General features: G+C 32.1%; 1 protein-coding gene across 1 annotated transcript in view; it reads right to left on the reverse strand.

Annotated features, from left to right (window-relative positions):
- Window positions 1-12293, reverse strand: part of LOC126885248 (phosphoribosylformylglycinamidine synthase-like) — a 79698-nt gene that overhangs the window by 65537 nt on the left and 1868 nt on the right. Inside the window, exon 2 of the mRNA XM_050651731.1 lies at window positions 6128-6381. Coding sequence (XP_050507688.1) covers window positions 6128-6381 — 254 coding nt within the window. The remainder of the gene's footprint in view (window positions 1-6127; window positions 6382-12293) is intronic.

Below are 12293 nucleotides of genomic sequence, written 5' to 3' on the forward strand. Positions count from 1 at the left end.
TACCACCTTTCTTCGGCTGTATTTCCAGTTTCTTCTCTTGAGATTTTCTAACAGCAGTTTCAAATTCTTTAAAAAAGCCAATTTCTGAAAATATCTGTGGTGAACCATGTCTTATTAGAGCTATAATATGAAACGGACAGATGATGCATTATATCTTTGACAACTCTAAGTTTACGAGATTTGCCAATGCTCCTCTAATTGTTGGCAAAGATATGCGATCCATCGGCATTAGTACAAAGCAGTGATGAGATCCTGTCCTTGCTGATTTTTCTTCCAGAATTCGATTTTTCATATTTTTTGCATTCAAAATTTTTTTACGTTTGATCAGATTTTTTGTCCGTTATATCCAAAGTCCGTTAAATAGAGGTCCGTTCTATCGAGGTTTCACTGTAGTTAGTAATTAGGCCAATTTTGGCAAAAAAAAATATCTACTAAAATCACTAACCAGTTGTGTCTGAATTTAGCGAACCGACTATACTATGAGGAAACAGATGGTATTTAGATCCCTAATTATACGGACGAAATATTCTGTTTTTCTTCTCTTTATGATTTTTATGAACAGACGTTCTGAATTAACAATTTTAAGAATATCTTCATTAGAAGTGTGCGAAACACATTACATTTTAGGGTCCATCAATAGCATCAAATTTGAATGCTTCTAATTTTTTTAGTATTGTGGCTTATAATATCCATGTCTCACAACCATATAAGAGGTTAGACCACACGTAACAATTTAGGATCTTCTTGGCGAATATGCATCGACAGGTTTCTGTTACATAAACCTGGTTTTCAGGTCATAAAAGCCTTATAGTCTCCGCTGAAAAAATATTATTTTTTTGCATAATCTTTAAATGTTAAAAAAATAGTTATAAACAAAATAACGTTTCTCAGAAAGTTTTTATTATATTCTAATTTTAAAAAATAGTTAAAATGCGTATTTAAAATATCTTGAAAATGAATGCTTTAAAACTTTCTTGCAACCATTTGCAAAAAAGTTATGAAACAGCAAAGTAAACATACGATTACTACGTTGTTTATATATTTTTTTAATTCTTTCAAAGCGTAAAAGTGAGTTTAAAGTACAAGCTAATTATTTACAAAAAATATCGATTATTAGTTTAATGGTTATACTTTAATTTAAGATTATAAATATATTTTTTTGTAATTTACACGCGCGAAAGTAGACTAATACAGTACTGTAGCTAAAATTTTCACTCGAAGCGATCACCGCCCGCGCGACGTACACGTAATAAATAAAATTATAGTATATGTATGCTGCGTGTTAGTCGCTTCGAGTGAACATTTTAGCTCCGGCTCTGTATCAAGCCTACTTTCGCGCTAAAAATTACAAAAAAAGTATTTTTAATCTTTGATTAAAATATAACCGTTGAACTAATATTTGATATTTTTTGTGAGTAATTAGATTGCACCACAGACTCACTTTTAAGCTTTGAAACAATTAAAACAAATTATAAACAACGGAGCAATCGTATATTTACTTTGCTGTTTCATAACTTTTTTTGCAAATGGTTGGAAAAAATTTTTAAAGCATTCATTTTCAAGACCTTTGAAATACGCATTTTAATGTTAATTTGTTTATAGCTATTTTTTTAAACATTTAAAGATTATGCAAAAAAATGAAAAATTTATATTTTGTCGACAAAATATTAAATAGGCATCACATCTTTATAATCATTTTAAGTTTGATCAATGTCTTATGATTATTTTGGTTGTTATTGCGACTGTAAATTGTTAATTAACAATTGAATTGTTGCTAAAATATTCGTTTAATTTTCACCGGCTTCTGCAGTTATAATCTATAAAAAGAAAGCTTTTATTTCACCACGTTATTTAATTATTGATAAATAATTACTTGCCCAAAAAATTTATTTGAAAATTCGACATTTTGTTGGGAAACCCCAGATTTTCCGAGGAAAATTTTCGTCGGAGCAAATCGGGAAAAACTTGCCTCTATGTAGAATTCAATTGGGATGAATTTTTATTTGAGTCTTTTTGGGGTAAAGTTAAAATCTTCGGAGTTATAGACCAATAATTGAAAAAAACACGAATTGGGGGCACCATTTTGTTAATAAAGAAAGTAGCACACTATCTGCGAACTTTGCATACCTATATTATTAATATATAGGATCATAATATTCGATTCCAGCAATAAAATTGCTGGTAAATATCCTTTCTTTGTACTTTACTAATTAGGCCAGCGTATTATAACTATTTTTTTTTTCAAAATTTAAAGATTATGCAAAAAAACGAAAAATTTATATTTTGTCGATAAAATATAAAATAAGCATCTCATCTTTATAATCTTTATAAGTTTGATCAATGTATCATGATTATTTTGGTTATTATTGCGATCGTAAATTGTTAATTAACAATTGAATTGTTGCTAAAATATTCGTTGAATTTTCACCGGCTTCTGGAATTACAATCTATACCAAGATAGCTTTGATGTCACTAAGTTATTTAATTATTGATTAATAATTTCTTACCTAAAACTTTATTTGAAAATTAGAGTTTTTGTTAGGAATACCCGCATTTTCCGAGGAAAATTTTCGTCGGAGCAAATCGGGAAAAACATATCTCTATGCAGAATTTAATTGCGGTGAATTTTTATTTGGGTGTTTTTGTTGTAAAGTTAAAATCTTCGGAGTTATAGAGCCATAATTGAAAAAATACGATTTGTCGGCGCCATTTTGTTTATAAAAAAGTAGCACACTATCTGCGGACTTTGCATACCTATATCATTAATATATAGGATCTTATAATTCGATTCCAGCAATAAAATTGCTGGTGAATAACTTTTCCATGAATTTTGCTAATTAGCCCAGAGTATTACGTGATATTTCCATCCTGGTTATCTCTTCATGAGAGTCACAATTTACATTTAACCAGCTGCCAAAGCTGCGGCAAGGTATTTAAAATGGTTCACACGTTTTATCTCCTCTCCATTAAGAGAAAGCAGACCTTGCTCTATATTAATCTTTCCAACTGATATCAACCTTGTCTTTGAAATGTTAATTTCAAGGCCTCTAGGATAACTTGCTTCACTGACTAGATTTATTAATGTATCAAGATCTTGAAAATTTTCTGTAAGAATAGCTGTATCGTCAGTGTTGATTACTTCTCTGCCTACTCTTACTCCGTCGTGTCTGTCATCAAAAGACTCCCTAAAGATTTCTTTAGAGTATAGATTAAACAGACTGATAGAGATAAGATATAAAGGTAAATAAACGAACCATTAACAATATATTATTTGCAGAAGGGTGTAGTCTAGAATCATTTCTTTCTGACATTTGGCCTGTAAGTACAAACGATATTATCCACTGAGATGTGGAAAGGGTCGTAACTGTTTATAGAACGATAAATGAAGAGAAGAAATAATTCTAGACCACAGTGTATAAACTTGGAAACCCTTTTAAAACACTGACCACAAAATCCTATGCTCATTGATAGAGTGGTAGAATTCAGCGAAAACAAAAAAGAAAACAGCTTATTTTTAACATTAAAAAGATGTAGCTTCTCATGATTATAAAAACCCAACAATGTTACGACAACAGGAATATTGAAAAAAAAAACAGGAAGGCTAACAATACTTGGAAACACAAATTAATGAAAATAACGAGTACATGAAAGAAATTAAAGAAAGAAACACATTAAACAAAATGAGATACTCTGCAGCAGGGTTACTGAGATGATCGGTGTTCTGTTATTCAACAGAATGGAAGGTGTGACACTTAAGAAAGATAATACTAACGTATTGGAAACAGTTGAACTATGAACTTACATAAGAATACTGAGAATAAGCTGGGTGGATCGAGCCACAAATTCGAAAAGAAAAGAAATTTTTTGAACAACTCTTAAATTAAAAACAATATCTAGGACATGTCATAAGAGGAAAACCTTATAAGTTGCTTTAAATAATACTACAAGGTAGAACATAGGGAATAAGGAATAGTAGTAAGTATATTTCCACTGACCTATTTAAAGCAGTGGCTTAAAAATACAACGTTTTATGGGATGGCATATAAAGAATAAGAAAGAAGGAAATTTAAACATTTATTATTTTGAAATAAGTAAGACTGACAATCATAGATGTAACTGCTAACCACAAATTTGGTAAAAACCAATTAGGAAACCTTACAAAAAAGAAAGATACTTTCTTTTTATATGTGATTTCTGATCTAGTTTTTATCTTATGATAGGTTTTATAGCTGTCTCGTAGATTCTTTATTTGTTTATAATTGTAATACTTCTGTTTCACCATATCGTATCATTTAGTACATCCCATACTTCCCTCTTCAACATTCCAAAAAACCTGACAGTTCTATAATATCTAAGTAAATATTTTAATTTCATTTCTTGATTCAAAATTAGCTAATCTCTTTCAAGCTTATATCCTGATTAGAGGCCATTGACATCAAGTTAAAAGATTTGAATGTTGTATTAAATTGGTTAGCTATATCGGAGAATATTTAAAATCCCGTGGACTGACCAAGTCACAAATGAGGAGATCCTCAGAAGAATGAAGAAGAACCGAAAGGTACTGACCACCATCAAATCTCGAAAGTTACACTACGTCGGACACATTATGCGAAATCAATCCAGACATCCCCTTCTACGGGCCATCCTGCAAGGAATAATATTTGAAAAGTGGGATCCAGAAAGAAGAAGAACATCCTAGTTGAAGAATTTCAGAACCTGGTTCAACACAACATCTGTGCAGCTTTTCCGCGTTGCTGCAGATAAGGTGAAGATTGCCATGATAGACACATCAAGAAAAAGAAGAATTAAATTGGTGTAAACATTGTTGTAAATCTTTGTTTGCTCCTAGCACTGGAGTACAATATGGATAACTACAAGAAAAACAACTTGTGCATTTACATCTTTATTTTTAAGTACCACCTAGTCAGTGGTTATTGAGAATCACTGAGTCGTTAAGACTTTATCTTTCACTGTACACACTCTTCCATTGGCTCAACGATACTCTCACAAATTCGAATTCACAGCCGCAGACTCATTTTGAATTTTATACTGCCAACTTCTGGTTGGAGTGTAGCTCAAACCATGGACCTATGAAATTACGTAGGTACTGACATAACTTAGAGCCTTAGATAAAATTTAAAGGGTATAGAGAAGATTGTGGATGAAGAATAGTTTGTAAATCTTTCCAGTATGTTTTATGTGTACCCTATTTATATCTGTACTGTGTGATAGGCTTTAGTGCCTGCTATCCTGCTGATAAAAAGACCATCCAGAGGAAAATTTCGAACACAAAGCAAGAATAGTATGGCTTAGAATTACTAATTACAAATTTTACAGTAAAAATAGAATACTCAAATATGGATGATCAGGGAAAGGAAATAAAAGGCGTTTCAAACTATGTGTTCAAATTATTAAAATTGACAATACAGTAAAACCTCGATATAACGGACCTCTATTTAACGGACTTCAGATATAACGGACCAAAAATAAGGTCAAATGTAAAAAAATTAAAAACGTTCTGTTAATATTATCCATACTTAACCCTGCCTTTACTAACATACATTGCATAACAAAGGGGTCCCCGTGGATCCCAAATGTTGTATTTTACAAATAATTTCAATAAACTTTTTATTATAGCAAAATGAGGACACATTTCTAAATAATCTGACTTATTTTAAACCTATTTTTATATAACGGACTTTCAGCTTTAACGGACACCCAGTCCCCCCAATTAGTCCGTTGTATCGAGGTTTTACTGTATAAAAACAAATTCAGTCCAGGGTTAACGTGGATCTAGGATAGGTTTCTTTAGTTGTTTCCAAACAAAGTTTACATATCATTACAAATACATATTTGGACCTCGGAGGTAAGCATGTCGACATGGTGTTGTTTTGAATAAGTTTCGTGTAATCCACTAATTTTATTAGTTGGCTTATACAAATTGGTTATATATTATCATTAAAATATGGTCATATTGTCTTTCCACGAATTATGAGATATATCAGATTTTTATTAACATCCTAAAGTTTGTTGCAAACACACGCTAAACACAGTTGCTCGAAATAACATAGTGTAGTTTACCTCTGAGGTCCAGATATATGTTTTGTAAAATCAAAAATAAACCTACCTGGAATCTGAAGATTGCCTACAGAATAACCAGCAGTACCAGCTATGCAATAACCACCCCTTCCCACACTTTGCACATCCCTAATTCTTCCTCCAGTTCCTGTAGTGGCTCCACTGAAAGGAGCTACACCAGTCGGGAAATTGTGAGTTTCTGCAGTGAAAATAAGATGAGATTCTACTGGTACTTGCTTAAGCTCACTGAGAGAACCTGCTGTTACAGGCCTTAAGCTTCGGTGTAAGAATCCCTTAATTGCACTGAAAAAATTAAAGTTCTATTTTAGTAGTCGTTGATAGTTAATATTCTTGTGCCTAAACTAATGTAAGAAATTGGTAAATTTGTGGACATTACTCAAATAGAACTGTTTGGTTTTCCTGTGGGTGTACATTAGAAAACATAAATTAGAAGAGCTAGAGTAATGACAACATCTTTAAATGTCATTAAATACCTGTATTATTATTAATACATAATGAATTTATTAATGGTAAGATGTATTCTAGACAAAATTACAAAACACGCCATAATGCTTGTTTATAATTGGTCCAACCTCAGACAAATTTACTCCACTGTTATGAAATTTTTGACACTATTGACATTTATGCAATTTTGACACTATTGGCATTTCATAGGTTAATTAAGGGGGTAGGCGCAAAAACTTAGTCCAAAACTAATAAGTATTTTTGAAAAATTTAAAGGCAGAAAGAAAGATTATATTATGGAGCACCTGCCAAAAGTCCCTGAAAACGTCTGTAATGTTTATTTTAATAAGTTACGAGGGCAAAAAAAAGAGAAAATTTAGTGTGATTTTTAATTTCAAATATTTCATTCAAAAGATACTTTTTGTTTATTCTAAGGGACTTTCGGCCCTCGGTAATAATGTAATCTTTCATTCTGTGTTTAAATTTTTTAAAAATATTATTAGGTGCAGTAGAACCCCGATTATCAGTGCTCCTCAGGACTGGAGGTGGCACGGATAATTGAAAAGCACGGATAATCCGAACATGTATTTCTTATGTATAATACATATGTACAGTCGGAAAAATGAAAGAATACCCAGGAACGATCACATCAATCACATATTATTCAGATTATTAATAATCTATCTCTCTAGTTTGTTATTTATGAAAAAAAATCAACAATGATGTGATCGTGATTGATGTGATCGTTCATGGGTATTCTTTCATTTTTCCGACTGTACGTATACACATACATATGTACCTACCATAAAAAGATAACAGAAAAAATAAATCTTTCATTATGAGTCTCTATTTCGTCATTTAGAGTTTCCATCAAGTGATTTACGATGACGCTATTTTGATAAAACCTCAAAAATGCAACTTGAGTAATAGAAAATCATAGCACGGATAATCCGCACCCGGATAATCAGGGTTCTACTGTACATATTAGTTTTCTTAGGATTCGAAAAACATGACTTGCATTTAAATAGCATTGAACCAAGATTTTGTTCCTACCACCTATCAGGGATTCTTGTGTTTTCTGGGTTATTCCTTTAATTTTTAGATTTTTAACCTGCTTTTATATAACAAACAGTTTTTTTAGAACTCCTTAGCAACATATTAGTATAATATAATATTTATAGATTACTGTCAAAGGCCAACATGATCAACAAAAAAAGAAGATATATTTGGTGATTTTTCTAGTGAATCTGTTTTTATTATTGGGTGTGAATCTGTCTTTTGAGTTTACTCCTTCTGGTTTAAAAACAGAGTTATAGTACATGAAAAGAATATCAAAAGATGCTAACCGAAATAGTCTGATAGTAAAAGGATTAGACAGGAAACCAGTATAACATAGAGAGTGACACTGATGGTGACCAAAATAACAAACAAATGCAATGTGGGTTTAAAGTGAAGTAAAAAGACTATTCTCCGTTTCAAACATTAGAATCAGTATCGTTGTATATTGCAAGCGGACTTCCATTCAGTAAATTATCATAAATAAATCCTCTTTTAGTATTTCACAGCAGTTAAAATCCTCTACAAGTACCTGCTTAATACTACCTTTCAGAGCCGCTGTTGTTGAGAGCGGCAACGTTATCAACAAAATTCTTATTTAGTTTTCAGTGGCCCTATTCTTCATACACTGAATTTCATGTATGACAAAGTATGCTATAGAAGTATATGCAATTGCAAGAAAAATTCATATTTAACACCAATTAAAAGGAAAGCTGCATATAGCTGCAAGTCCTGTAAACACTCAATACATATACAGTAGAACCCTGATTATCCGTGCTCTTCGGTACCGAAGAGTGGCACGGATAATTGAAAAGCACGGATAATCCGAACATGTATTTCTTATGTATAATACATATAATATGTACGTATACACATACATAGTACCTACCACAAAAAACAACAGAAAAAAATAAATCTTTCATTATGAGTCTCTCTTTCGTCATATCAAGTTTCCGTCAAGTGATTTATGATGACGCTATTTTGATAAAACCACAAAAACCCAACTTGAGTAATAGAAAATTATAGCATGGATAATCCTCAGCACATAATCCGCACCCGGATAATCGGGGTTCTACTGTAATCACAATCCAATGTCCAAGTGTAGGAGAACACTCAAATATCTTTAACATTTAAAAATGCAAGTTCACATCTAATATTACTTACTTGAATTTTTCAACAGATAAAACAGAACATAACAGCTGTATAAAAAAACAAGGAAAAAACCAAAATGTTAGCAGAGATTCGAAAACTTACTTAACAGATATAGGGCTAGAAAAGTCAAACAGAACTTCAGCGTAGACTACTATAATTTTGAGGTTGTGAATAACTGGGTTTTCTTATAACACACAATAATGACACATCTGAATATTAGGTAAAACAAAGGACACTGTTAGTGAACAAATATTATTTTGAACTAAACAAGCAGCAGAAAAAACAGAAAATTAAGCCAAAAAACCAAACTAACAATACTTATTTATACAGACATGACATTTATATACAGGATGAACACTCATCTTACCTGTGCTATGGGTCAGAAACATGGACTATCTCCAAAAAAGACACAAATTGTCTGCTTGTCTTAGCAAGGAGGATACTACGAAGAATAATGGACCCAATCTATGAGAATGGTATTTGGAGAAGGCAACAACTTCGAATTATATGAGAAGTTTGAAGAACTAGTAAGTAAGTAAATGGTAGAGATGTAATATCTTTAATAAAAATAGGGAGGCTTAGATGGGCAACACATTGTGTCAAGAGCAAATGAAAATTACTTACCCAGACGGAACCTACTAGCAGTACCTGTAGGAAATAGGTCGATCCAGACTGTGATGGAGGTACAATGTGGACAAGGATGCGAGGAAGATTGGCACAACAAAGTGGCAATGAACAGAAACAACTGGCGAAATAGATTGGGGAAGATTGAGGCTCAACTATGGCTGTAACACCACTGATGACGATGAATACAGTTAGAACTTTGGGTAACCAGAATTAGAAACCCTACTTACTACCAAAATACTATGTAATTAACAGACTATCAAAAGTAGAAATTTAAGACAATTAAAAATCAAATATCAATTAATTAAGTTTGAGTGGAGTTTCAGAAGATAAGTAAATATCTATCAATTAGGTGCAATAAAATTTATTTTAGCTCAGCTTTAAGTATTATGCTGTATACCTTATATCTTATTCATAGGCGCCCATACACACGGGCAGGGGGGGGGGCGTGGCCCCCCCTAGCTTTTCGGGAAAGAACAAAAATTAAATTTATATTACATAAACGTATTTTTGTCAAAAAATTATTGGATAATTTTGAGAGATAAATTGGAAACAACATATTTATTAATAAAAAAATTCACATATTGGGTAATAGTTTAACAGAAAATCTTTGTGTCTGGGACAGTGGACAGTGGTCTATATGGAATGTGCATAATACGCATTTCCCACAGTCACCAACGAAAACATTGAAAGAGATTAGAGGCGTGGTAAATATATACACTGTAATCGACACCCAAAATTACAAATTAAATGAATCATTTATAATACTGCAAAAAACCATTCAGCAAGAAATCCGATCTCTGACCGATAAATCACTAATGGGTCATTTGTCTTTGAGAACTGGTATAAAGTCTTGTCTTGATAAAGTGTAAAATCTGTGAAGCGATTATATTTGTTTTCTATAATATTAAGTTTTGAGTACACCGAATAGAACCATCTTCATAATAGGTCTGGATACCGTGTATGAAAAAAAAGTTGATAAATAGCAAGCTGAAAATTTGTTAATAGCTTAAGGGTGTCTAGTCGGATAAATTTTGATATATGGGAACACTGTAACAGGGGCAGTTTTAATCGTGGAACAGGTTAAAAATTTGGAACGGTCAGACCACGAAAACTGCACGTTTATTTTGTCCGACAGAACAGACTTAAACTCTCCGAACAGAGATTAAACTCTCATGCAAAAATTAGACTGCTATTTATTACCTGTCATAATTCCTGTCATTTGACATATTCTACATGTTCCACTCAAAAACACTCCCATTTGGTGATAAATAGCAGTCTGATTTTTGTATGAGAGTTTAATTTATGTTCGGAGAGTTTAAGTCTGTTCTGTCGGACAAAATACATGTGCCGTTTTCGTGGTCTGACCGTTCCAAATTTTTAACCTGTTCCACAATTAAAACTTCCCCTGTTCCAGTGTTCCCATATATCAAAGTTTGTCCGACTATAGACACCCTTAAGCTGTTAACAAATTTTCAGCTTGCTATTAATCAATTTTTTTTCATACTCGGGATCCAGACCTATAAGCACCATTAGGTAAGTAATTATATTGTATATTTTGAAATAAATTCATATTGAAAAATAATTTTTAAAATTTATTGAACATAGTTAGTCAAATTTTAGTTTGCAAAAGTATTTTTTTAGTAAGTAGATTATTTTTAAAGTGTGCATTATGATGAACAGAACAATTTTATTTAACCTTAACCAAGGGGGGGGGGGGAAATGACCCCAGGTCAAAAATGTCAAAAATGACAATTAACAAAAAAATAAAGGTTTTTTTTTTAATTTTTAATTTTTTTTTGGCATGGACTTTATGTCATTCAGCCAGTCACAACATGAGTATTAGTGTCATGTGTAGTGTGTATGTTGAGTAAGTGTCTTGTTACTTTGCAAAGTCGACGTCATTAGCGTAAAACTACTTGTAATTACACATAATAGACGCTATTTTACTAAACATCAACTTCAGAATATAATTTTTATTCGTAAAATATAGGGAATTTTTTATTTCAAAATATGAGGATATCCAGAATGATATTCAAGTCAAATAAAAAAATAATGAGTTAAAAATTAATAATACTTTTGAATTTATTAAAGAAAAACAAACACTGGGGTCACAATTTCCCCCGCTTGGTCATCCGAAGGTTAAATGAATTCATGATGAATGAGTGTTACATACAGGGTGTCCCAAAAGTAGCGGAAAGGTAGAATAATTCGCGAAATGAACATCGGTTCGAAAAACTGGAAAATACGTGTTCAATAATTTTCAAAAATCTATGCGATGACACTAAACAAGTCCACCACTTCAACCCCTGGGTGTGGAGCGGGGGGTAACTTTAAAATCTTAAATGGAACCTCTAATTTTTGTTGCAGATTTGGATTTTCCTTGTAAAAATAAGCAAATACCATAGCAAAATTATAGAAACGGTCTAATATCTCGAAAAATATACTTCCAAATGAAAAACTAAAAAACATGTGTTTAATATTTTTCAAAAATCTATAGAATGACACCAAACAGGATTTTTCATTCCACACTCTGGAGGTGGGGTGAGAGTTAACTTTAAAATCTTAAATAGGAATCCCCGTTTTTTATTGCAGATTGAGTTTCCTCCTCAAAAAATAAATAACATTTATTCGAACCTTTTTAGAATTGTTGACGGATGGCGTTATAATCGGAAAATGCGCTTTATTTGCGCTATCTATCAACGGTTCTAAAAATGTTTGGAATATGTGGAATTATATTTTTCATAGGGATTCTAAACCTGCAAAAATAAAGGGGGCTCCTTTTTAAGATTTTAAAGTAAAAACTTGGTTCAACACATACTCATGGTTAGCCTGCTCGTCAAGTTGAAGGTAGGGCTTTGCAATCATTGTATTCTTTTCAAACGGGTTTTAAAGAGAGGCTCAACTTTTGTGGTACC

The sequence above is a fragment of the Diabrotica virgifera genome, chromosome 5 (genome assembly GCF_917563875.1).
Source record: "Diabrotica virgifera virgifera chromosome 5, PGI_DIABVI_V3a".
Taxonomy (NCBI): domain Eukaryota; kingdom Metazoa; phylum Arthropoda; class Insecta; order Coleoptera; family Chrysomelidae; genus Diabrotica; species Diabrotica virgifera.